Source organism: Mus caroli, unplaced genomic scaffold, assembly GCF_978045245.1.
Source record: "Mus caroli unplaced genomic scaffold, Mus_caroli_1 scaffold_7, whole genome shotgun sequence".
Classification (NCBI taxonomy): domain Eukaryota; kingdom Metazoa; phylum Chordata; class Mammalia; order Rodentia; family Muridae; genus Mus; species Mus caroli.
This window is the reverse complement of record NW_028227262.1, coordinates 18753885-18780901: the sequence shown is the minus strand read 5'-3', so window position 1 is coordinate 18780901 and position 27017 is coordinate 18753885. Positions and strand designations below refer to the sequence as shown.

Here is a 27017-nt window from a genome sequence, read left to right as displayed (position 1 = left end):
TTAATTAGGGAATTGATCCAGTTTCTTCCCACAAATACAGTAGTAGGAATTATTACAGTTAGTATCTTCTAGTCTTGTTTTAGATAAAAATACACATCCTCCAGGCTTAAAGTTCATTTTCCTTATTTTCATGTCACTGAAGAGAAAAGAGAAGAGTGGGCAATGAGTAAATTTTGAACATTCACTGAAAAAAAATCATGATTTTAAAAATTCTATTGGCCAAATTATACAGAATATGTAGCCTAAGTTTAGCCTAAGTTCATCATGAAAATATTTTCATCTAAGTTCATTAAAAAGAAATGGTCTCTTATCACACCAAAACTCTACATCACATTTCACACTCACAAGTGTTTGATCAGTGGTTAAATCTGATTTTCAATATTTCCAAAGATTTATTTTACCAGTATTTCTTTCCCATTTATATTTTGTCAATAAGAATGCTAGGACAATAGTAAAGCAGATGTGTTTGGCACACAAAACAAGGTTTTGTAGGTTTCTATTTTAAGGAGAAAGGGCATATTTGAAATATAGTGACAGATGAGTGCTTGTGACTAGTGTTTTTGCATTGTTTCCCTTTGTTCTTAACCACCCGATAGCTAAAGGATCTTCACAGACACATAGTAATCTACTGAATTCCCTGTCTGCAACAGAACTCTGATTTCTGCAGAATTATATTTCCGGGGTCATATTTATCTTTCTGTTTTAAAAAAAAAGTCAGCTAAATAAAAAAGTAAATTAGAACACAGACAAATTACCACAAAAACAGGAGCACTGTGAATTCTGGGACACATGGGCTACATATCAAAATGAAGTAAATAGGTAATTATTTAATAATTGATAATTAAGATTATCTTGTATAAATCAACTGAAATGAGATTTCTCCTCAGTTCGAGGTGTTAGGAGGAGTTTGACAAATTTCAGATGGTCAGGGAAGCATTGTTGCTAGATTTTCCCCCCAAGGCAGAACTGACTAAGGAATGTACTCAATACGGAGATCCTCAATAATAAATACAGCCAGGCATTGAGGGACACAATCCATGATCCCAGTTGTGAAGAGATGAAGGTAGATGGATCAAATTCAAGGTTAACCTTCATTACAGAGGAAGTTTGAGGCTATCTTGCGTTACTGAGACTCTCACATGAGAGAAAGAGTGTGAAATCCACTGAAACCACATGGAACTGCCAAAGGATGAGTCTTTAGCAAAATAAAACATTTTGGAATTTTGGATTTAGTATGTAGAGAAACTGAATATTCAAATTAATCAAATTTAGGAATGGTGAAAAAAATGAACAAATCAGATAAAAATGAAAAATATATGTTTTAACCAAAGTTAAATCAAGATCAGGTTAAGGATCTAAACAGTACTATATCCCCTAAAGAAATAGAAGCAGTCATTAATAGTCTCCCAACCAAAAAAAGCCCAGGACCAGATGGGTTTAGTGCAGAGTTCTATCAGACCTTCAAAGAAGACCTAATTCCAGTTCTTAACAAACTATTCCACAAAATAGAAATGGAAGGTACTCTACCCAACTCATTCTATGAAGCCACAATTACTCTGATACCTAAACCACAAAAAGACCTAAAAAAGATAGAGAACTTCAGACCAATTTCCCTTATGAATATCGATGTAAAAATCTTCAATAAAGTTCTTGCTAACAGAATCTAAGAACACATCAAAACAATCATCCATCCTGACCAAGTAGGATTTATCCCAGGGATTCAAGGATGGTTCAATATACGGAAATCAATCAACGTAATATAGTATATAAACAAACTCAAAGAAAAAAACCACATGATCATCTCGTTAGATGCTGAGAAAGCATTTGACAAAATCCAACACCGATTCATGATAAAAGTCTTGGAAAGATCAGGAATTCAAGGCCCATACCTAAACATGATAAAAGCAATGTACAGCAAACCAGTAGCCAACATCAAAGTAAATGGTGAGAAGCTGGAAGCAATCCCACTAAAATCAGGGACTAGACAAGGCTGTCCACTTTCTCCATACCTATTCAACATTGTACTTGAAGTCCTAGCCAGAGCAATTAGACAACAAAAGGAGATCAAGGGGATACAAATTGGAAAGGAAGAAGTCAAAATATGACTTTTTGCAGATGATATGATAGTATATATACGTGACCCTAAAAATTCCACCAGAAAACTCCTAAGCCTGATAAACAGCTTCAGTGAAGTAGCTGGATATAAAATTAACTCAAACAAGTCAAAGGCCTTTCTCTATACAAAGATAAACAGGCTGAGAAAGAAATCAGGGAAACAACACCCTTCTCAATAGTCACAAATAATATAAAATACCTTGGCGTGACTCTAACTAAGGAAGTGAAAGATCTATATGATAAGAACTTCAAGTCTCTGAAAAAAGAAATTAAAGAAGATCTCAGAAGTTGGAAAGATCTCCCTTGCTCATGGATTGGCAGGATCAACATTGTAAAAATGACTATCTTGCCAAAAGCAATCTACAGATTCAATGCAATCCCCATCAAAATTCCAACTCAATTCTTCAACGAATTAGAACGGGCAATCAGCAGATTCATCTGTAATAACAAAAAAACTAGGATAGCAAAAACTCTTCTCAAGGATAAAAGAACCTCTGTTGGAATCACCATGCCTGACCTAAAGCTGTAATACAGAGCAATTGTGATAAAAAACTGCATGGTATTGGTATAGTGACAGACAAGTAGACCAATGGAACAGAATTGAAGACCCAGAGATGAACCCACACACCTATGGTCACTTGATCGTTGACAAGGGAGCTAAAACCATCCAATGGAAAAAAGCATTTTCCACAAATGGTGCTGGCACAACTGGCGGTTATCATGTAGAAAAATGCGAATTGATCCATTTCTATCTCATTGTACTAAGGTCAAATCTAAGTGGATTAAGGAACTCCACATAAAACCAGAGACACTGAAACTTATAGAGGAGAAAGTAGGGAAAAGCCTCAAAGATATGGGTACAGGGAAAAAATTCCTGAATAGAACAGCAATGGCTTGTGTGGTAAGATCGAGAATCGATAAATGGGACCTCATAAAATTGCAAAGCTTCTGCAAGGCAAAAGACACCGTCAATAAGAAAAAAAGGCCACCAAATGATTGGGAAAGGATCTTTACCTATCCCAAATCGGATAGGGGACTAATATCCAATATATATAAAGAAATCAAGGAAGTGGACTCCAGAAAATCAAATAACCCCATTAAAAAGCGGGGCTCAGAGCTGAACAAAGAATTCTCACCTGAGGAATACCGAATGGCTGAGAAGCACCTGAAAAAATGTTCAACATCCTTAATCATCAGGGAAATGCAAATCAATACAACCCTGAGATTCCACTTCACTCCAGTCAGAATGGCTAAGATCAAAAATTCAGGTGAGCAGATGCTGGCGAGGATGTGGAGAAAGAGGAACACTCCTCCATTTTTGGTGGGATTGCAAGCTTGTACAACCACTCTGGAAATCAGTCTGGTGGTTCCTCAGAAAATTGGACATAGTACTACCAGAGGATCCTGCAATACCTATCCTGGGCATATATCCTGAAGATGTCCCAACCGGTAAGAAAGACACATGCTCCACTATGTTCATAGCAGCCTTATTTATAATAGCCAGAAGCTGGAAAGAACCCAGATGCCCCTCAACAGAGGAATGGATACAGAAAATGTGGTACATTTACACAATGGAGTACAACTCAGCTATTTAAAAAAATGAATGTATGAAATTCCTAGGCAAATGGATGGACCTGGAGGGCATCATCCTGAGTGAGGTAACACAATCACAAAGGAACTCACACAATATGTTCTCACTGATAAGTGGATATTAGCCCAGAAGCTTAGGATACCCAACATATAAGATACAATTTGCTAAACGCATGAAATTCAAGAAGAACGAAGATCACAGTGTGCACACTTTGCCCCTTCTTAGAAATGGGAACAAAACACCCATGGAAGTATTTACAGAGACAAAATTTGGAACTGTGACGAAAGGATGGACCATCTAGTGATTGCCATATGCAGGGATCCATCCCATAATCAGCTTCCAAACGCTGACACCATTGCATACACTAGCAAGATTTTGCTGAAAGGACCCAGATAGAGCTGTCTCTTGTGAGACTATGCTGGGGCCTAGCAAACACAGAAGTGGATGATCACAGTCAGCTATTGGATGGATCACATGGCCCCCAATGGAGGAGCTAGAGAAATTACCCAAGGAGCTAAAGGGAACTGCAACCCTATAGGTGGAACAACATTATGAACTAACCAGTACCCCGGAGCTCTTGTCTCTAGCTGCGTATGTATCAAAAGATGGCCTAGTCGGCCATCACTGCAAAGAGAGGACCATTGGACTTGCAAACTTTATATGCCCCAGTACAGGGGAACCCCAGGGCCAAAAAGGGGGAGTTGGTGGGTAGGGGATTGGGAGGGTGGGTATGGGGGACTTTTGGGATAGCATTGAAAATGTAAATGAGGAAAATACCTAATAAAAATAAATTATAAAAAAAATGAAAATATATATTTTGGATTCTGAGTGTTCAAATACATAGGAAGATTGTGAACTGGAAATAGATAATGGGAGAGAATAAAGGATGTGTAAACTTAAACTAAGTGTGGAAATAGTCTTTAAGGAAAACCACTATTTAGTAAGCTTATAGTTGACCAAGACAAAACAGACTCCATATTTCTTTTGTGGTTTTGAGGTTTTGTGTGTGTGTGTGTGTGTGTGTGTGTGTGTGTGTGTGTGTGTGTGTGTGAGTGAGTGTGTGTGTAATTTTTTTGCGTGTATGCTTGTTTGTTTTGGAGGGTTAAATTTTGTTTTATTGTGATTTTGATTTCTGTTTTTACTTGCTTGATTTTATTTTCCTTTTGTTGTTGTTTTTTTGCAGAGATAGAAATAATATGATGTTGAGTCTGTAGTAAGGTAGGGAGCAAAAAGGAGTATTCAGTATGAAGGGAAACAGATAAAAATATATTCTATAAAAATGTAACTAATATAAAAATTAAAATTTAGAAAAGCATTACAATTACAGAAGATATTAGTTTTTAAAGAGAAACCAAAATATAAGGCAAAGGATACATACAGAGAAATTACTGCCTGGTCAGGTAGATGACAGAGTTCTCCCAAACAGCCCAGGCTATTGCTCCTGCCCTTGGGTTCCATAACTATGTGATAAGGCCTTGTTGCTGAAGATACTCCTCATTTTGACATCAGGACCCGAGAAGTCAATTTCAAACCAATATGGAAATACCTTCTCTCTCTTGGGCAGGCTTTCAAAGGGTTAGTAGGATATCTAAAGGTTTTAGGGGAGAAAAGGTATGAGTAGTCCTATCCTGCACTGGACCTTGTATGCTATAATGGTGACTTGCTAGGCAAGATATGTTATAGGATAAATAAATATTTTCTTTTTGGAACTGAGACCTTTACCATGGGAGGCAAGCATGCTTGGTGTTATCATCTAAATCCGAAATCAAATATTGGGAAGTTCAAATGCCCCATGGGATAACTTGGGATAATCTTCTGCTAAGTGGTCAGTGGTTAACATTTACAGCTGTAGCCTGGACCTTTCATGCTCTCAACCTCCATCAGAGAAGCTCCTTCTTCATTCAGAGCGGCAGAGACCATGCAGTGTGGCAGAACTGGCTACAGTACTTTGGAGAAGTGTTTATGTGCTGAGTCCTAAAGGAGACATCTATATCAACTTCTTCCTTTCCCTACCACCAGGAAGTCTCAGGATACAGCAGGGAAGAGGAAATGAAAAAGGTAAGCACCAGAGAAGAGCAAAGACTCTGAAATTCTGACTTCTGGACAAGATGAAATTTCATAATGATTAGACCATTTAGAAATCATTACTAAGTGACAGCTGCTGAAAAAGTGAGATTCAATTATTTATTGAGTGTGTGGCTACTGTTGAGTTTCCTGTTTCCAGTGCATGGCTTACAACCATGCACCTGTGGACAGTTAATTAGTAAGGCAAGTGTTATCATGGCACAAAGTTAGAGATTTGAGTAGGAGTAGGGGCAGATATGTTCATGTATTATTTGATGTATATATGGTACTAAATAAAAAGTCATATCATTAAAAAAGTTAATCAGTAAACAGATTTCTACCAGATTGTAGATAAACAATAAACTTGAGATTCACACAACACATCTTTAAATGGAAGGTAAGCATGCATAGGTATGTATATAAACATGTACGTATATTTATAAATAACTGACAATAATATAAGCTAACATCAATAAAAAATGTTAAATGAATATCTGTTATACTCAGACTCGTTGTATCTGTCATGACCATTCCCTCACATTAAACCATCTTAAGTTGTTGACTTTCTAGTGCCCTTCCCATGTTAGAACACACCATCCTTAGATGTGTGCAATGCCAAGTCACTTTTGGTCATTTCCTTGACTATACAGCTTCCTTTTGTAACACTTGATCAGGAACTGCCTTATACAACTTGTCCATACTCCTGAGCTCCATAGAAAATCAGGAAAACCATGAAAAATGGAGAAAATCCTTTGCAGACAACCCTCTCAATCCCCAAGGGAGGGTTAGAGTGTGAAGGGTTCAGAAACTCACAGTTTAGATGGGCCATTGTCAATCCAGGCCCATTCCGTTTTTTTCTTATCATATGACAATCCAATCCAGTAACTCTCTGGAATAACCTGGCGTTGAAGGAATTCCTGTATAGGAAACAATGTAGATTATTATGAAATTTCTGTTTGTTGGATGAGAGAACAAGCCGAAAGAGTTCCCAGCATCCCTATGTCACTCTCTGCTGTTTTATTATCCCACCACTCAGTCTCACCATATTCATTTTCTAAATTGACTTCCTATTTATATCAAATTGAGGTCAGTTCAATAAACAATTTAAAATACAAACTTCAAGTGTCCTCAGTTCATGACTTGATTTGGGACAGTGTTTCTTATACCAAGTCTCAGAATTTAAACAAGGTTGCCCTTGAACTCACAATATTCCTACTTAAGCCTGGAATTTTTAAATTTTTCATTTTTTGACTGAAACATGGATCCCTTCTATTGCATCTACAATGCCTGAGCTAAGCAGAGAATTCTCAACAGAGAAATCTCAAATGCCCAAGAAGCACATTAACAAATGTTCTTCAACGAATTAGAAAGTGCAATCTGCAAATTCATCTGGAATAACAAAAAACCTAGGATAGCAAAAACTCTTCTCAAGGATAAAAGAACCTCTGGTGGAATCACCATGCCGGACCTAAAGCTTTACTACAGAGCAATTGTGATAAAAACTGCGTGGTACTGGTATAGTGACAGACAAATAGACCAATGGAATAGAATTGAAGACCCAGAAATGAACCCACACACCTACGGTCACTTGATCTTCGACAAGGGAGCTAAAAACATCCAGTGGAAGAAAGACAGCATTTTCAACAAATGGTGCTGGCACAACTGGTTGTTATCATGTAGAAGAATGGGAATCCATCCATTCCTATCTCCTTGTACTAAGGTCAAGTCTAAGTGGATCAAGGAACTTCACATAAAACCAGAGACACTGAAACCTATAGAGGAGAAAGTGGGGAAAAGCCTTGAAGATATGGGCACAGGGGAAAAATTCTTGAATAGAACAGCAATGGCTTGTGCTGTAAGATCGAGAATTGACAAGTGGGACCTCATGAAACTGCAAAGCTTCTGCAAGGCAAAAGACACCATCAATAAAACAAAAAAACCACCAACAGATTGGGAAAGGATCTTTACCTATCCTAAATCAGATAAGGGACTAATATCCAATATATATAAAGAACTCAAGAAGGTGGACTCCAGACCGGCCTGAGTAGGGCCACAGGCCTCATCCGGCCGGATCAGCACCAGGGTAGCTAGAGCGCAGGGTCGGCTGACACCCGCCAGCTACCCATGACCCCTGCCACAGGATTTTGAGACTGCTGGTGAGTGGAACACAGCTTCTGCTCCAGTCCAATCACGCGGGATCTGAGACTGCTTTGGTTGGGGAGGCAGAAATCCGCCCTCAGTAGGGCCACAAGCCTCTTCCGGTCAGAAAAGCACCAGTGTAGCTAGGGCGCAGGGTCGGCTGACACTCGCCAGCTACCCACAACATCCACCACAGGATCTTAAGACTTCTGGTGAGTGGAACACAGCTTCTGCTCCAATCCAATTGCTCGCGGGACCTGAGACTGCATTAGTTAGGGAAGCAGAAACCAGCCTGAGTAGGGCCACAGGCCTCATCCGGCCGGATCAGCACAGGGAGGCTGACACCCGCCAGCTACCCACGACCCCCGCCACAGGATTTTGAGACTGCTGGTGAGTGGAACACAGCTTCTGCTCCAATCTTTAAACAGTGACAACAACAACAACTAACCCCAGAGATTACCAGATGGTGAAAGGTAAACGTAATAATCTTACTAACAGAAACCAAGATCACTCACCATCATCAGAACCCAGCACTCCCACTTCGCCCAGTCCAGGGCACCCCAACACACCGGAAAAGCTAGACACAGATCTAAAAGCATATCTCCTGATGATGGTAGAGGACTTCAAGAAGGACTTTAATAACACACTTAAAGAAATACAGGAGAACACTGCTAAACAGGTAGAAGACATTAAAGAGGAAGCACAAAAATCCCTTAAAGAATTGCAGGAGAACACTGCTAAAGAGTTACAAATCCTTAAAGAAAAACAGGATAACCTAATCAAACAGGTAGAAGTCCTTAATGAAAAACAGGAAAACACATCCAAACAGATGATGGAAATGAACAAAACCATACTAGACCTAAAAAGGGAAGTAGACACAATAAAGAAAACCCAAAATGAGGCAACACTGGAGATAGAAACCCTAGGAAAGAAATCTGGAACCATAGATACCAGCATCAGCAACAGAATACAAGAGATGGAAGAGAGAATCTCAGGTGCAGAAGATTCCATAGAGAACATCGGCACAACAATCAAGAAAAATGTAAAATGCAAAAAGATCCTAACTCAAAACATCCAAGAAATAAAGGACACAATGAGAAGACCAAACCTACGAATAATAGGAGTGGATGAGAATGAAGATTTTCAACTCAAAGGACCAGCAAACATCTTCAACAAAATTATAGAAGAAAACTTCCCAAATCTAAAGAAAGAGATGCCCATGAACATACAAGAAGCCTACAGAACTCCAAATAGACTGGACCAGAAAAGAAATACCTCCCGACACATAATAATCAGAACAACAAACGCTCTAAATAAAGATAGAATACTAAAAGCAGTAAGAGAAAAAGGCCAAGTAACATATAAAGGCAAGCCTATCAGAATTACACCAGATTTTTCACCAGAGACTTTGAAAGCCAGAAGATCCTGGACGGATCTTATACAGACACTAAAAGAACACAAATTCCAGCCCAGGCTACTATACCCAGCCAAACTCTCAATTAACATAGATGGAGAAACCAAAGTATTCCACGACAAAACCAAATTCACACATTATCTCTCCACGAATCCAGCCCTTCAAAGGATAATAACAGAAAAAAACCAATACAAGGACAGGAACCACGCCCTAGAAACAACAAGAAGGTAATCCCTCAACAAACCTAAAAGAAGACAGCCACAAGAACAGAATGCCAACTTTAACAACAAAAATAACAGGAAACAACAATTACTTTTCCTTAATATCTCTTAATATCAATGGACTCAACTCCCCGATAAAAATACATAGACTAACAAACTGGCTACACAAACAAGACCCAACATTTTGCTGCTTACAGGAAACTCATCTCAGAGAAAAAGATAGACACTACCTCAGAATGAAAGGCTGGAAAACAATTTTCCAAGCAAATGGTATGAAGAAACAAGCTGGAGTAGCCATTCTAATATCTGATAAGATTGACTTCCAACCCAAAGTCATCAAAAAAGACAGGGAGGGACACTTCATACTCATCAAAGGTAAAATCCTCCAAGAGGAACTATCAATCCTGAATATCTATGCTCCAAATACAAAGGCAGCCACATTCATTAAAGAAACTTTAGTAAATCTCAAAGCACACATTGCACCTCATACAATAATAGTGGGAGACTTCAACACACCACTTTCACCAATGGACAGATCATGGAAACAGAAACTAAACAGGGACACAGAGAAACTAAGAGAAATTATGAATCAAATGGATCTGGCAGATATCTACAGAACATTCTATCCTAAAACAAAAGGATATACCTTCTTCTCAGCACCTCATTGTACCTTCTCCAAAATTGACCACATAATTGGTCACAAAACAGGCCTCAACAGATACAAAAATATTGAAATTGTCCCATGCATCCTATCAGATTACCATGGACTAAGGCTGATCTTCAATAACAAAATAAATAATAGAAAGCCAACCTTCACTTGGAACACTCTTCTCAATGATACCTTGGTCAAGGAAGGAATAAAGAATGAAATTAAGGACTTTTTAGAGTTCAATGAAAATGTAGCCACAACATACCCAAACTTATGGGACACAATGAAAGCATTTCTAAGAGGAAAACTCATAGCTCTGAGTGCCTCCAAAAGGAAACTAGAGAGAGCACACATTAACAGCTTGACAACATACCTAAAAGCACTAGAACAAAAGGAAGCAAATTCACCCAAGAGGAGTAGACGGCAGGAAATAATCAAACTCAGGGGCGAAATCAACCAAGTGGAAACAAGAAAAACTATTCAAAGAATCAACCAATCAAGGAGCTGGTTCTTTGAGAAAATCAACAAGATAGATAAACCCTTAGCCAGACTCACTAGAGGGCACAGGGAAAGCATCCTAATTAACAAAATCAGAAATAAAAAAGGAGACATAACAACAGATCCTGAAGACATCCAAAACACCATCAGATCCTTCTACCAAAGGCTATACTCAACAAAACTGGAGAACCTGGATGGAATGGAGTAGTTCCTAGACAGATACCAGGTACCAAAGTTGAATCAAGATCAGGTCAATGATCTAAACAGCCCTATATCCCCCAAAGAAATAGAAGCAGTCATTAATAGTCTCCCAACTAAAAAAAGCCCAGGACCAGATGGGTTTAGTGCAGAGTTCTATCAGACCTTCAAAGAAGATCTAATCCCAGTTCTTCACAAACTATTCCACAAAATAGAAACAGAAGGTACTCTACCCAACTCATTCTATGAAGCCACAATTACTCTGATACCTAAACCACAAAAAGACCCAACAAAGATAGAAAACTTCAGACCAATATCCCTTATTAATATTGATGCAAAAATCCTCAATAAAGTTCTTGCTAACTGAATCCAAGAACACATCAAAACAATCATCCATCCTGACCAAGTAGGTTTCATCCCAGGGATGCAGGGATGGTTCAATATACGGAAATCCATCAACGTAATCCAGTATATAAACAAACTCAAAGACAAAAACCACATGTTCATCTCGTTAGATGCGGGAAAAGCATTTGACAAGATCCAACACCCATTCATGATAAAAGTCTTGGAAAGATCAGGAATTCAAGGCCCATACCTAAACATGATAAAAGCAATCTACAGCAAACCAGTAGCCAACATCAAAGTAAATGGTGAGAAGCTTGAAGCAATCCCTCTAAAATCAGGGACTAGACAAGGCTGTCCACTTTCTCCATACCTATTCAACATTGTACTTGAAGTCCTAGCCAGAGCAATTCGACAACAAAAGGAGATCAAAGGGATACAAATTGGAAAAGATGAAGTCAAAATATCACTCTTTGCAGATGATATGATAGTATATATAAGTGACCCTAAAAATTCCACCAGAGAACTCCTAAGCCTGATAAACAGCTTCGGTGAAGTAGCTGGATATAAAATTAACTCAAACAAATCAATGGCCTTTCTCTACACAAAGAATAAAAAGGCTGAGAAAGAAATTAGGGAAACAACACCCTTCTCAATAGTGACAAATAATATTAAATATCTTGGCGTGACTCTAACTAAGGAAGTGAAAGATCTGTATAGTAAAAACTTCAAGTGTCTGAAGAAAGAAATTATAGAAGATCTCAGAAGATGGAAAGATCTCCCATGCTCATGGATTGGCAGGATCAACATTGTAAAAATGGCTATCTTGCCGTAAGCAATCTACAGATTCAATGCAATCCCCATCAAAATTCCAAATCAATTCTTCAACGAATTAGAAAGTGCAATCTGGGATGGACCTGGAGGGCATCATCTTGAGTGAAGTAACACAATCACAAAAGAACTCACACAATATGTATTCATTGATAAGTGGATATTAGCCCAAAACTTAGGCTACCCAAGATATAAGATACAATTTGATAAACGCATGAAACTCAAGAAGAATGAAGACCAAAGTGTGGACACTGTGCACCTTCTTAGAATTGGGAACAAAACACCCAGGGAATAAGTTACAGAGACAAAGTTCGTAGCTGTGATGAAAGGATGGACCATTTAGAGACTGCCGTATCCAGGGATCCATCCCATAATCAGCTTCTAAACGCTGACACCATTGCATACACTAGCAAGATTTTGCTGAAAGGACCCAAATATAGCTGTCTCTTGTGAGACGATGCCGGGGCCAAGCAAACACAGGAGTGGATGTTCACAGTCAGCTATTGGATGTATCACAGGGCTCCCAATGGAGAAGCTAGAGAAAGTACCCAAGGAGCTAAAGGGATCTGCAACCGTATTGTTGGAACAACATGATGTACTAACCAGAATCCCGGAGCTCTTGTCTCTAGCTGCATATGTATCGAAAGATGGCCTAGTCGGCCATCAATGGAAAGAGAGGCCCATTGGACATGCAAACTTTATATGCCCCAATATAGGGGAATGTCAGGGCCAAAAGAATGGGAATGGGTGGGTAGGAAAGTGGGGGTGCTATGGGGGACTTTTGGGATAGCATTGGAAATGTAATTGAGGAAAATATGTAATAAAAATATTAAAAATCAAAAAAAAACAAACAAAAAAAAAAGAAAGATGGCCTAGTCGGCCATCATTGGAAAGAGAGGCCCATTGGACTTGCAAACTTTATATGCCCCAATATAGGGAATGCCAGGGCCAAAAGAATGGGAATGGGTGGGTAGGGAAGTGGGGGGCGCTATGGGGGACTTTTGGGATAGCATTGGAAATGTAACTGAGGAAAATATGTAATAAAAATATTAAAAATTAAAAAAAAAAAGAAAGTGCAATCTGCAAATTCATCTGGAATAACAAAAAACCTAGGATAGCAAAAACTCTTCTCAAGGATAAAAGAACCTCTGGTGGAATCACCATGCCGGACCTAAAGCTCTACTACAGAGCAATTGTGATAAAAACTGCATGGTACTGGTATAGTGACAGACAAATAGACCAATGGAATAGAATTGAAGACCCAGAAATGAACCCACACACCTACGGTCACTTGATCTTCGACAAGGGAGCTAAAAACATCCAGTGGAAGGAAGACAGCATTTTCAACAAATGGTGCTGGCACAACTGGTTGTTAACATGTAGAAGAATGCGAATCGATCCATTCCTATCTCCTTGTACTAAGGTCAAGTCTAAGTGGATCAAGGAACTTCACATAAAACCAGAGACACTGAAACTTATAGAGGAGAAAGTGGGGAAAATCCTTGAAGATATGGGCACAGGGGAAAAATTCCTGAATAGAACAGTAATGGCTTGTGCTGTAAGATCGAGAATTGACAAGTGGGACCTCATGAAACTGCAAAGCTTCTGCAAGGCTAAAGACACCATCAATAGGACCAAAAAACCACCAACAGATTGGGAAAGGATCTTCACCTATCCTAAATCAGATAAGGGACTAATATCCAATATATATAAAGAACTCAAGAAGGTGGACTCCAGAAAGTCAAATAACCCCATTAAAAAATGGGGCTCAGAACTGAACAAAGAATTCTCACCTGAGGAATACCGAATGGCAGAGAAGCACCTGAAAAAATGTTCAACATCGTTAATCATCAGGGAAATGCAAATAAAAACAACCCTGAGATTCCACCTCACACCAGTCAGAATGGCTAAGATCAAAAATTCAGGTGACAGCAGATGCTGGTGAGGATGTGGAGAAAGAGGAACACTCCTCCATTGTTGGTGGGATTGCAAGCTTCTACAACCACTCTGGAAATCAATCTGGTGGTTCCTCAGAAAATTGGAAATAGTACTACCGGAGGATCCAGCAATACCTCTCCTGGGCATATATCCAGAAGATGTCCCAACCGGTAAAAAGGACACATGCTCCACTATGTTCATAGCAGCCCTATTTATAATAGCCAGAAGCTGGAAAGAACCCAGATGTCCCTCAACAGAGGAATGGATACAGAAATTATGGTACATTTACACAATGGAGTACTACTCAGCTATTAAAAAGAATGAATTTATGAAATTCCTAGCCAAATGGATGGACCTGGAGGGCATCATCTTGAGTGAAGTAACACAATCACAAAAGAACTCACACAATATGTATTCACTGATAAGTGGATATTAGCCCAAAACTTAGGATACCCAAGATATAAGATACAATTTGCTAAACGCATGAAACTCAAGAAGAATGAAGACCAAAGTGTGGACACTGTGCCCCTTCTTAGAATTGGGAACAAAACACCCAGGGAATAAGTTACAGAGACAAAGTTCGTAGCTGTGATGAAAGGATGGACCATTTAGAGACTGCCATATCCAGGGATCCATCCCATAATCAGCTTCTAAACGCTGACACCATTGCATACACTAGCAAGATTTTGCTGAAAGGACCCAAATATAGCTGTTGCTTGTGAGACTATGCCGGGGCCTAGCAAACACAGGAGTGGATGCTCACAGTAAGCTATCGGATGTATCACAGGGCTCCCAATGAAGAAGCTAGAGAAAGTACCCAAGGAGCTAAAGGGATCTGCAACCCTATAGTTGGAACAACATGATGAACTAACCAGTGCCCCGGAGCTCTTGTCTCTAGCTGCATATGTATCGAAAGATGGCCTAGTAGGCCATCACTGGAAAGAGAGGCCCATTGGACTTGCAAACTTTATATGCCCCAATATAGGGGAATGCCAGGGCCAAAAGAATGGGAATGGGTGGGTAGGGAAGTGGGGGGCGGTATGGGGGACTTTTGGGATAACATTGGAAATGTAATTGAGGAAAATATGTAATAAAAAATATTAAAAATTAAAAATTAAAAAAAAAAAAACAAAGTTCAAAGTTCTTAGCCACTAGGGAAATGCCAGTGAAAACAAAACGGAGATCATGTCTTACCCCAATAGGAATGGCTAAGTAAAAAAAGTCAAGATAGCACATGCTGACAAGGATATGGAGAAAGGGGAACACTACTACACTGATGATGGGGGGAATACTTTTAGAAATCAATTTTTTGGTTTCTCAGGAAACTGCCAATAGTTCTATCTCAAGAACCAGTTATAAAACTTCAGGTCATATACGCAAAAGATTCTTCACCATCCCAAAAAGACTCATTGTCAGATATGTTCATAGCAGTTTTATTCATAACACCCAGAAATTGGAAACATCTTAGATGTCCCTTCACTGAAAAATGGATCCAGAAATGTGCTACATCTATGCAGTGAAGTACTCTTCAGCTATGAAAAAAAAAATCATCATGAATTTTGCAGGCAAATTGATGGAACTTAAGAATATCACCCTAGGGTGCGGGGTGACCGAGGGCGGTGATCCAGTGTGGTGAGGGCGGTGGGTCCCCGCCATGCCCCGGTATTATGAGGAAAAGCCGGAGGGCGGCGCGTGTGCGGGCGTGAAGGAGGATCTGGGTGCATGTCTGCTGCAGTCTGCCTGTGTGCTCCAGGAAGGAAAATCCCCGCGGCAGTGTTTGAAGGAAGGCAATTGTAGAGCTTTGCAGTATTCCTTTTTTGAATGTAAAAGATCAATGCTGGATGCCAGATCAAGATTCAGAGGGAGAAAAGGATATTGATAACATGCTGAACGCAAGATGAAAGTCACCCAGGATTTTCTGTGGTCCTTAACAGAAAAGAACCAAATGGGAAGCACAGCAGCTGCCGCATCTCTTCCACCTCTGGGCCAGGTGTTCCTCCCAAGGACACCAGAGAAAGTGGATCAGTGCTGTTTCTGAATGAGTCTGTTGGCTGAAGTCATTTATAGAAGATCCATGGGACTAAACAACTATGGGCTAAGAATGTGTTTTGGGAATTGCCTAATGGAGAGATTATGTTCAAGGATGACTCTTCGATCAGATTACACAGTATGTGCATTCAGGAGGCCATGATGAGATCGGCATAGATAGTGGCTCCTCCAACTCTTTTTTCTATTTCTTGATTTCAATTTTAAACCAACCCCCTCCTCATAAAGGGGTGAAATCAGCCATAGTCCACATCCTCAAGGTCCACATCCTCAAGATCTGGGTGGGCTCCAAAAAAGGAAAGCATGGGCTGGCCCACCAAGTCACACCCTGCTGAAGGACGCTGGCCTTCCTGGGTCATATGCTCCTGCTCCATCCATGGTGATCTTGGCTAGATCCTGGTCGCATGTACTGTGCTGACACCATGCACAACCTAAACACTGGAATGCAGCAAATGGACACAACAGATGTTCACTCTAGATAGCAAATGTCAATGACATGAAGTGGTTGGAAAAGTTTAGAATCCTTAACATATTATTTTGACCACTTAACACAGTAGAAAGCCATCAGGGCACTAAATCTTCACTGTGATTTTTGCCATTGAACAGAGTCGCTATAGCTTCTATATTGTTCTGTGGTTCCCCCACTGGGAGTGGGAGGTACTGCATCCTTGTGTTTTGTGTACTGCCCCCACTGGGAGTGGGAGGTACTGCATCCTTGTGCTTTGTGTACTGCCCCCACTGGGAGTGGGAGGTACTGCACCCTTGTGCTCAGTGTACTGCCCCCACTGGGAGTGGGAGGTACTGCACCCTTGTGCTCAGTGTACTGCCCCCACTGGGAGTGGGAGTACTACACCCTTCAGTCCTGCCACCTATGTCCCAAGTTTGGTGTCTGTGTGCAGTGTGGAGGAGTGCACCTTCTGCATGCTAGGAAGCTCGACCACACCTAGTGGGAAGCCACACCTCCCACTAGTGCTTCAATTTCAACAGAGAGTGAAATGTGTTTGTATGAAATGCCTCCATTTGAGTAGATATAGCTTTATTTGGAAAAAGTCACATGTCTCATAATTGGACTTTGATTTAGACAATCCCATGGAGTTTAGAGTGTTTGTGGAGCATGCAGCAGTCACCACTATCTGCTTCCAGAACAGTCTCATCCTTCCCAGAAATGTAACCACTGGTTAGCACTCTGCCCCCTTCCCTGCTATTCCAGATCTATTAGATGAGTGGACTATATAGTCCTGTCTTTTCTGAGTCCTGTTACCAAATTCGACAGGTTTATTCGCGTGTAGCATCAGTCTGCAGTGTAGTTCTGCTGAGTAGCATCCACAGTAGACAGACGCTGTGTATTTCTCCATCGAGCAGATGAGCTCTGAGCTGTTTCTACTTTGGGGCTTTTGACTAATGCTATGAACGTTTCAACTCCAGGGTCGTATCATGACGGCCTCAATGATATTTTCTACAATGAGTTTACTACATTTCATGCTGTCATGGGATCTAGGTTCCAGCACCCCTGACTATCACAACTGCTCGTATTGCTGACAACCATTCTGCTTGTGATGAAGAGGCATCTATTGGGATCTTGGTTGCATTTCTCTAGTGTCTAATAACCTGAGCATTTTTTCATGTGTTCATTGGCTCTCTATGCTGCCTTTGCAGAGTGTTTATCTAGTCTGCAGTCTGGCTTTCAGTTGGGTTATCTTTTTATTTTCCTATAAGATTTTTTATTTACTGTTGGCTCAAGTATCTTAAAGATTAATTGGCATTTTTTTCTCAACTTGTTTGTCCTTTTCAATCTCCTGATACTCTATGTAGCACAGTCTTTATTTTTATACATTGCCCTTATGTGTCTTAGCCCAGGCTGGCCGGGAATCCCTAAAGTGTGAGCATTTTCAGCGCTGCACTTCCCAGAAAGCACACACCGCTGCTCTGGTCTAGAGCAGTTTTCATATTGGAAAATGACAATGTCTTTTTTCTTTCAGTGTACATTCCTAACCCAAACTTACAGAAGCTTATAAATTTTACCTCTTACCTGTAGGCCTCTGCTCTCAAAATAATTTTACACACCTTTATTCATGACCATATTTGAAATTAGTTAACTAGAAATAATAAATTTTAGTATGGTTAAAAAAAAAAAAGAATATCACCCTAAATGAGGTAACAAAATCCTAAAATGAAATTCATAGTATGTCTTCACTTATCAGTTGATATTATACATAAAATGCAGGAGTCCATGATAGCCTCCACAGACCCCAGTGGCTGGAAAAAAGAATGCCACAAGTAAGAATGCTTGAGTCTCAATTGGAATCAGGAATGGAATAATCGTAGAAGGTAAATGAAGGTAGGGAACTGAGTGAAAAATTAGATCAAGGGATCAATTAGGGTTGAGAAACTGTTGTGTTTCAGGGAGAGAGGATGGCCAGATGGGAATGAGAATGAATGGAAATCTGAAACTTATAAGGGGTGGATGGGGACATCTCCCAGAAGAGATGGATATCATTGGTAGGGAAAGTACACAAGAGTCAATGTGGGTGTCCTTAGCTGTATCTCTATGTAACCTGGGTAGGCTGCCTCCTGTGGTCAATAAAGAATTCCGGAGGAGTGACAGGGACACAACACCCCAACAAAACTTTGTTCCTAAAGTTACCCCTTCTACAAGAAATACAGGGATTGGGGTTGAAGCAAAGTTTAAGGGAATAAACAACGAATAGCCAGCTTAACTTGAGTCACATCCCATGGAGAATCATCAATCCCTGACCTAACTAATGATACACAGTTATGCTTGCAAACAGGAATCTAGCATTGCTCTCTTCTGTGAAGCTTTGTTTACAATCTGAATCATACATACAGAAACACCCATAGCCAGTGAATGGAGCTTGAGGACTCTTAGGGGAGAACAAGTGGAAGGATTGTAGGCTCTGAAGGGAGTAGGATCTCCATAGTAAGACCAAGAGAATCAACTAACCAAGACCCTTGGGGTTCTCAGAGATGGAATCACAAATAAAGAACATACATGGGGTTGGAACTCACCCTACCTGCATGTGTGCAGCTTGGCCTTCAGTGTAAGTTCTGAACAAGTGGAGTAGGAACTATCCCAAAGACTGTTGCCTGTACATGGGTTAAGTTCTTGTAACTGGGCTGTCTTGTCTAGCTTCAGTGGGAGCACATTCACCTAACCTCATGGAAATATATAGTCCTTGGTTGTGGGGATACCTAGGGGGCCCCATCCAATCAGAGGAGAAGGGTGGTTAGGGAAGGATTATGGATCAGGATTTAAAATGAATAAATAAACTACTCTACTACTACTACTACTACTACTACTACTACTAATAATAATAATAATAATAATAATACTCAACTAGTACTACTACTACTAGTACTAAGGCTGCTGCTGATAATAATAATAATAAATTTTAAAAATTGGTTATGTTTACTGTATCAAAAGGAAAATTACACTATTTTTCACATCAATATCCATTTAGAATGTTATTGAAACATCATTAAATTGATGTATAAATATCATACCATGTTATAAATAACAAAATTTTCAAGGTGATCCTGCAATTATTTTTCTAGAAAAATCTAGTCTTCATATTTGAAAAGATTTCATAAGTAATAATTTAAAGAGGGAATGAAAGAATCTTGGAAAATTTATTTTCTTTTAAATAGTCATTTCTAAAATGGATATCTTTTTTACAGGACATAAAAATAATACACAATAAGTACTGTGAACACTTTCAGTGGAAAGCACAATGGAGTTAACTGGTCAACCATTTAATTCTACATTTCTCATATCATTTCATTTTGCAGACAGGACTAGAGCACAACTGCTTTCCCTGTTATCATCTGATTACTCATTTCAGGCAGCCTCAATTCCAGGTTCCAAAGAGCAAATCCTAAAAACAGGGGTTTACTTGGCACTATATGGAGATAAATGACTGTCAGTAACTGGATATACTATAACAAAATATTAAACTTCATCTGGGAAAGACATGCTTTCTGAAGGATTCTCTTGGTCACTACTGAGAAAGGGAGGAGACTGAAAGACACAAGTGTCTTTGTAGTAATGAGTCTCCACTTAACAGAATTGTGTCCCACAGTTCACATTACAGGAAAATCATATACAAATGAAAAAAATGGATCCGTTACCTCATTATTCAGGGTTAGAGACAGAGTCTAAGAAAATAAGGGGCAAGTAAGCCTCTACAGTACCAGTTCATCTTCATCTTCTATCTTCACAAGGGGAAAGCTGTAATGCTGGCAGTTCTGTTTACATCCACTCCATGTAGTTTTGTTCATGATGAAAAAATAACATTTGGTACCATAGCAGAACCAGTATTTAACACCTCTGCCTACAACAGAGAAGATAAATGGTTAACCGTACTATTTTCTGGTATTGTGTTATCATCAGAATATATTTATTAGTCTTATTAGTCTGTGTTTTTTTTTTTAAGGCGGTAAAATCTCATAGATCTCAGAAAGTGAAATTTTATAGTGTCCAATCTCCCGTGCACATCCATGATCTATGCAACATTGTTAATAAAACTACAGATCTAGAAATATTTCCTGTGTCAATCATGGATGAATCATTAGAGAAAATGAAGCACATACACACAAAAAATATTGATTATCCTTTAAAGGAAAACGAATCAGCTTGACAGGATGATTTATGCCTAGGACATGAGAACTCCAAAGAGAAAAACAGGAAGATCACTAACAGTTTGAAGCCTTCCAAGGCTAAACAATGACTTTCATGTCAGTCTTCTCTACATTGTGTGTTCCAAGTTATCCTGGGCTAGAGAATAACATGTCTCACAACAAACCCAAAAGCAAAATGCTGACCTATGTGACAAACATCACTGAACTTGTGGATGGTTTGGAAAGTGAAACACACCAGGCATAGGACCACACAAGATGATTCCATGCAGATCAGGTTTTTATTAAAGCCTAGTTCTATGAAACAGAGGCTTGTGAGATACCAGGGGCCAGAGGCAGACAATGAGCACTTGCTACTCAGAGGCAGTTAAACTGCTGACGGAATTCTAGATATGCAGTAATGCATTGTGCCCACACTCGTCCATACACTTCTATGCACTTAGCATTGTGCCAAGATCTGTGATAAATGATCTTACCTTAACAGAAATAAGAGAAAAATTTCCGGGTGTGGTAGCACATGCCCTTAATCCCAGGACTTGGGAGGCATAGGCAGGCAGATTTCTGAATTTGAGGCCAGCCTAGTCAACAAAGTGAGTTCCATTACAGCTAAGGCTACACAGAGAAAACCTGTCTCAAAAACCCAAGAGAGAGAGAGAGTGAGAGAGAGAGAGAGAGAGAGAGAGAGAGAGAGAGAGAGAGAGAGAGAGAGAGAGAAACAAGAGAGGTTTTGGTGTTGAAAGTCTGTTCTTCTGATTATGTTGATTCCATCAGTGTTGTGCCCACATGCCCAAATGTTTAAAGTTGAATACATTAAAATGTGTGCAGTTTGTTTTGCAAGATACTCTCAATATGAAAGTTTTGTTTAGAGAGTTGCTGGGAATGCCCATGCTCTATTAGGTAAGTTTATTTCCAACCGTTACTTTTCTGTGAAGAGGTATCAATGTTTAGCTCAGGCTGGACTTGAAATTTCTGGGATGACCTTATATTACTGAAAGTTATAATCCTCCTCCCTCAACCTCATAGTCACAGGGATTACATCATTATGCTACAATATAGAGATAATTAAGTTATTTTAAAGTAATTTCACAACAGCTCTTCTACAGGTTGGAATACTTCAAAGATTGTTTTGGAGCTTTTTTTGTTGTTTCCTGTCACAAATTGTAATTTATTCATTTTTTACATATTTTTATTAGATATTTTCTTCATTTATATTTCAAATGTTATCCCCAAAGTCCCCTATACCCTTCCCTCTCCCTGCTTCCCAACTCACCCACTGCTTCCTGTCCCTGGCATTCCCCTGTATTGGGGCATATAATCTTCAAAAGACCAAGGGCCTCTCCTTCCATTGATGGCCAACTAGGCCATCCTCTGCTACATAGGCAGCTAGAGGCACAGTTTTGTTTGGTACTGGTTAGTTCATATTGTTGACCCTCCTATAGGTTAGCTCCTTGTTACTTTCTCTAGCTCCTTCATTAGGGGAACGGTGTTCCATCCAAAAGATGACTGTGAGCATCCACTTCTGTATTTGACAGGTACTGTCATAGCGTCAGAAGAGAGAGCTATATCAGGGTCCTATCAGCAAAATCTTGCTGGCATATGCAATATTGTCTGGGTTTGGTGGTTATATATGGAATGGATCCCCAGGTAGGGCAGTCTATGGATGTTCCTTTGTCTCTGTAACTCCTTCCATGGGTATTTTATTCCCCATTCTAAGAAGGAACGAAGTATCCACATTTTGGTCTTCCTTCTTCTTGTATAATGTAACAGTTTTAAGTCTATTAATCAGGAAATAATGAAAATCATCACATCTTATTGTCACAGAGTGGTGGGATTATATATAAGAGTTCTTTGTTACAAATCTTGAAAAAATAGTTGGTGATGATTTATAAACTGTGTCAGTAAAAATGACTAATCACATGCAAGTTTAAGACAGGTTCCTTGTGACTCTTTTTTTTTTTTTTTTTTTTTTTTGGTTTTTCGAGACAGGGTTTCTCTGTATAGCCCTGGCTGTCCTGGAACTCACTTTGTAGACCAGGCTGGCCTCGAACTCAGAAATCCGCCTGCCTCTTCCTTGTGACTCTTGATCTTTTCATTTTTCCAGTCTCATTCACTGTGTCACTGACAGAGTTGCAACATTACACACCATGGTGAAACTCCATTGTCTGCTACAGGGAGGGTCCCTTTTTACAAACAATCCAGCTCTCTCACAAAATGTCAAATAGGAAACACACGTACACAAACAAAAATTTCTTTTTATAACTGCATCCATGTAAATGCACTAAGTCCACATTAGCATAAAATGTTCATAAGTACACTCTTACTAAAAACTTCCATGTTCTGTCAGCCATAAAGTTGAAGACTCAGATTATCCTGTAGACCAAAACAATCAAAATGCTCAAGGGTACTACTGATTTGTAATTATGTCCCTAGTGGGCATTAGGAGTGCCAAACAGAACTTTCCTTCTAGAAACTATAAGATTCTCCTAATCCAAATATGAATTTCTGAGTTTTCATATCTCTACATGAAGTAAGGTACCCCCCCAATGATTAACCCAAATATTACAAATATCTTAAGCTGCTGGATGTACTTCAAAGCTTCAGAGAAGAAATAATGGATAATAATGCAATTCTGTACTCATGGTATTCCTCTGCTACATACCTGTGTCCCGTGAGGAATCTAAAACAGTCTTGGTTTCACTGTCCCATCTGTCCTGTTCTCTTTTGATGTATTCCCGAAGTTCATTGCTTGGCCAACAGTCTATAGACTTATTTCTCAACATTTTTTCCTTTAAGTTGAAATCACTTTGCATGTTGCTGCAATTATGGTGGTGGTTAAGAGTTTCATTGATTTCTTGTTTGTGTTGACTATACTGAAAAACTAAATTAATCACAGATATAAAATCTTAATGCTTATAAAAAATACATATCAGAATTTAAGTTAGAGAAAAGGCTTCATGTGGAGAGCCGACACATATCATTACTTTCATTGGTATTTTAACATTTATAAAATTAGCACTTCAATTAACTCACTAAAGAAACAGATACTTCAATTTTTCCCTAAATTAAGTTTACTATAAAATAAATAAGAAAGTTGAATAAAATTATGTTGGAAGTAACTTCCATTCACTTCAACTTTACAGCACAAATTTACAGATAAATACCTAAGGAAAATATTCAGTGAATAATTAACACAGTATTAAAATATGACCTAAAAAACATGTTAAGAAATCTCACAATTCTTGGAGCATATGGAGTATAATATATCACATGCATAGTTATGTTTCAGCACAGCCTGAAAGTGATTCCCTGTGTTAATATAGAGAAATCCAATTAAGTTTAACTTTAATGTCTCTGTACAGATGACCTCAGTATACATTGACGAAATATAAAAAAGAAAAAAAGGAAGTCATCAATTCTTTGCACAGGTGTTTCTCAAAAAATGTTTACATTAGATTCACAATCACCTGAGCTCAGAACGTAGACTATCACCAAGTCCTCAGAAGGAACATGAACAAAAATGACAGAACAGGGGGACTCTCAGCAGCCCAAGAGCCAACAGATTAAGTATGATAGAGAACAGAACACTCCACTTTATTGGTAAAAAATATAATAACACCAGAGATTTTGACTCATTCCCTGATTATAGGTAGAATCATGGACAGTGTTTATAGCTGCATAGTTCATGTCTAAAGCTTTAGGCAGAAATTAAAGAAACATATCCCTCAATTACTCACTTTTTACTGCCAACACTGCAACGATTACCAGAAGAAGGAAACAGAGGATTCCAAGAGCTTTCACTATGAGTTGCCAGGATACTGAACACTCTTAAATTTAAAAAAAAAAAAAAAAAAAAAAGCACATCTCAGTACTAATTATAATATTTTGTAGCATGGAAACAAGGGGAAATTTTGCACAAGTGAATGATACAAACAGACTGAAAATATGCTCTCAATATTTTAGATTTCTACCTAAAATGCACCCATTGTAGAAATCCTATGTGTGTGAATTTCCACAAAATTTTGAACTTATTTCAGGCTTGACCTTGTATTGTGAATCCTCTTTACTCATCCTAGAATAAGCTGGATAGCAGGCATGTACCCTCACCCAGTTCTACATAAAGAAAGGTACATTCCATAGAAGGCAGGAAGGCATAGATACAATTTAAATACAAGATGCCAAACTGGAACATCCAATCCACAAAGAACAATAACTGAGGATGAAGAGGAAGAAAGAATAATTGGATGTTCTTGAGAAGTGGTAGGGAACCATAGCTACTCTGGACCTGGATACATCCTGATCCTTGAAAGGGCCTATAAGTCAACTAACTCTTTGTCCATTTATGTGTGTTTTTGCTCACTGTAATAGTAATATTTAGTTTTATGTAAGGCATTTGGAACCTGAAACTCCTGCCTTTTGTTACCACTACATCAAAGAAGAAAAAGATGTCAGCTTGGAGCACACATGGTATAGCGTAAAAAGAGTAAAAAAAAAAAAAAAAAAAAAAAAAAAAAAAAAGATTAAAAAGTGAGATTTTTGCTTTTCCTTGATAAAATATTATTCTTCGACATTTTCATGAACTATCACTGGGATTTACTGATTTCCATCGCCACAATCTTTCTATCTCCTCTTTTTACATCTGAAACTATTTCTAGTAGGAGATTTCTTGTTTTGATAGACAATTGTTGTTGCCTGTTGCATTAGATGTTGGGAATATTTTAACAAGTTCCTTTGAGAGGGAAAAATTGCAAATGTGTTCTTGCCTTAGGAATTTGTTTCTATAGAACATTTGGTGTACTTCCAAACTCTAGTTTTTCTGTTAGATTTAAATTTTTCAAAATTCTTCTTGACAACTATAATTAATAAAAAAACCTCCTAATGGTTTTTCATTTCTTCTTGATTCCCAAGAATTTTTTTTCTTACATATTTCCATTATTCTTCTCTATCCGTTTGATTTCTTTTGTAGCTGGCTACAACTAAATGTAGAAGTGGGGCCATATATTATTCTTTCTTTTTAAAAATTTAAAACTGATTGCTTTTTTATAAAACTTATATTTGAACAATTTTGTACAAGATTATCATCCAACTAATACTCTTTACTTCCCTCCCATCCTTGTGCATAACCAAGCCCCGATGAGATGGATCAATATAGTTTTAGCTAGAAACTAAGAATATTTCTAATTTTTAAAAGTTTAAAGTGCATTTAAAAATACATGAGATATTAGATACTTTAAACACTTACTTCTGTAGCCAGCTTCTCTGGGCCCTTGAGTCTCCTCATGCAGTACTAGTCTCTGTAACCCTGAAGACTTATGAAGTCTCACAGTTGAGTAAGTGACCTCCGGCTCACTCATCGTGGGAATACAAGTAGTGTGTTCTCTGGAAAATAGGGATTTCAGTGAATTCTAAGAAAAATGTTAAAATGTTCACCTATGGGAACATAACTGGATATGATGATACAGAAAGATTAAAAAGGGTAGAGTCTGACTAACTCACTCAATAATCCAAACACTGACATGGACTGATCCCAATTTCCATCACAGGTAAGAACTCATTGTAGATATCTGTTAAGTTAGTTTATCTTTCTAATGGTAATAGCAATTATTGCTAAGAAATATGAAAAAGATTAAAACTTTATTAAATCACTCTACCATTGATACAGCCTATTTGTTCAAAATATTCAGCACGTAAAAACACTAAAAAAATCATTGAAATATGTTTAAACAATCATTTCAAATAAAGACTCGAAATTTTTGGAAAAAATAAAAATGTTGTTTTAGAATTATTTATATTTTTTGATAATACATAAATATTATTTTTTTCATTTTTTTATTTGTGCATGACTCTCAGAGTTTCCCAAAAATTAATTGAAGATTAATACTGCAGGTGATCCAAGGCACATAAATATTTTTTGGCTTGAAGCCCCAGTCAGCTGAGATGTCCAACCTCTTCAACCAGCCATATTCTATACGTTCTTATCCATGGTTGGACCTGGTAAGTGAATTCAACCAGATAAGTTCCTAATGAGTGGGATAAAACAGGCTCAGAAAGAAAAATGTGATATATTCTAACTCATCTGAGACTCTTGGCTCAAAGTTGTCACAAATGTTTTGTAAATTTTAGTAACTGCAGCAAACAGAAAAGTCATAAAGGGACATTGCCAGCTAGGGTGTGAGAGCTACAGACAGAGGTATAGAAGATACAATGTGAACTTTTAATCTCACATCATTCCATGTACATGTCATGTCACATATAATAAATACACACATGATGTTGCAAAAGGAGGCTATATAAAAATAAATTTTGCCTCTATGCAGTACA

General features: G+C 38.5%; 1 protein-coding gene and 1 pseudogene across 2 annotated transcripts; one reads left to right on the top strand and one right to left on the bottom strand.

The window, feature by feature from the left end:
• On the bottom strand, nucleotides 1–26050 carry LOC110287658 (killer cell lectin-like receptor 3). 2 transcript variants are annotated; one of them, XM_085839851.1, is made up of 6 exons: nucleotides 25939–26050; nucleotides 24434–24523; nucleotides 23359–23577; nucleotides 20256–20395; nucleotides 6584–6687; nucleotides 1–136 (listed from the first exon to the last, which is right to left on the bottom strand). In XM_085839851.1, the coding sequence occupies exons 1-6, from the start codon at nucleotides 26048–26050 to the stop codon at nucleotides 1–3; spliced, it is 801 nt and encodes a 266-aa protein (XP_085695977.1). The 2 variants fall into 2 exon arrangements, with proteins under 2 accessions (XP_085695977.1, XP_085695978.1); XM_085839852.1 differs by having other exon boundaries at nucleotides 24434–24514.
• On the top strand, nucleotides 15605–16303 carry LOC110287660 (cytochrome c oxidase assembly factor 5 pseudogene; annotated as a pseudogene).
• Nucleotides 26051–27017: the final 967 nt, after the last annotated feature.

Excerpts from the sequence above, each read along its gene's own strand:
- LOC110287658 (XM_085839851.1), bottom strand. The coding sequence starts at position 26,050 with ATGAGTGAGCCGGAGGTCACTTACTCAACTGTGAGACTTCATAAGTCT. Across the intron at positions 23,578-24,433 it reads TGCAGTGTTGGCAGTAAAAA|TTTTTCAGTATAGTCAACAC; the intron begins GTGAGTAATTGA and ends TGATTAATTTAG. Across the intron at positions 20,396-23,358 it reads AGATTCCTCACGGGACACAG|GCAGAGGTGTTAAATACTGG; the intron begins GTATGTAGCAGA and ends TCTCTGTTGTAG.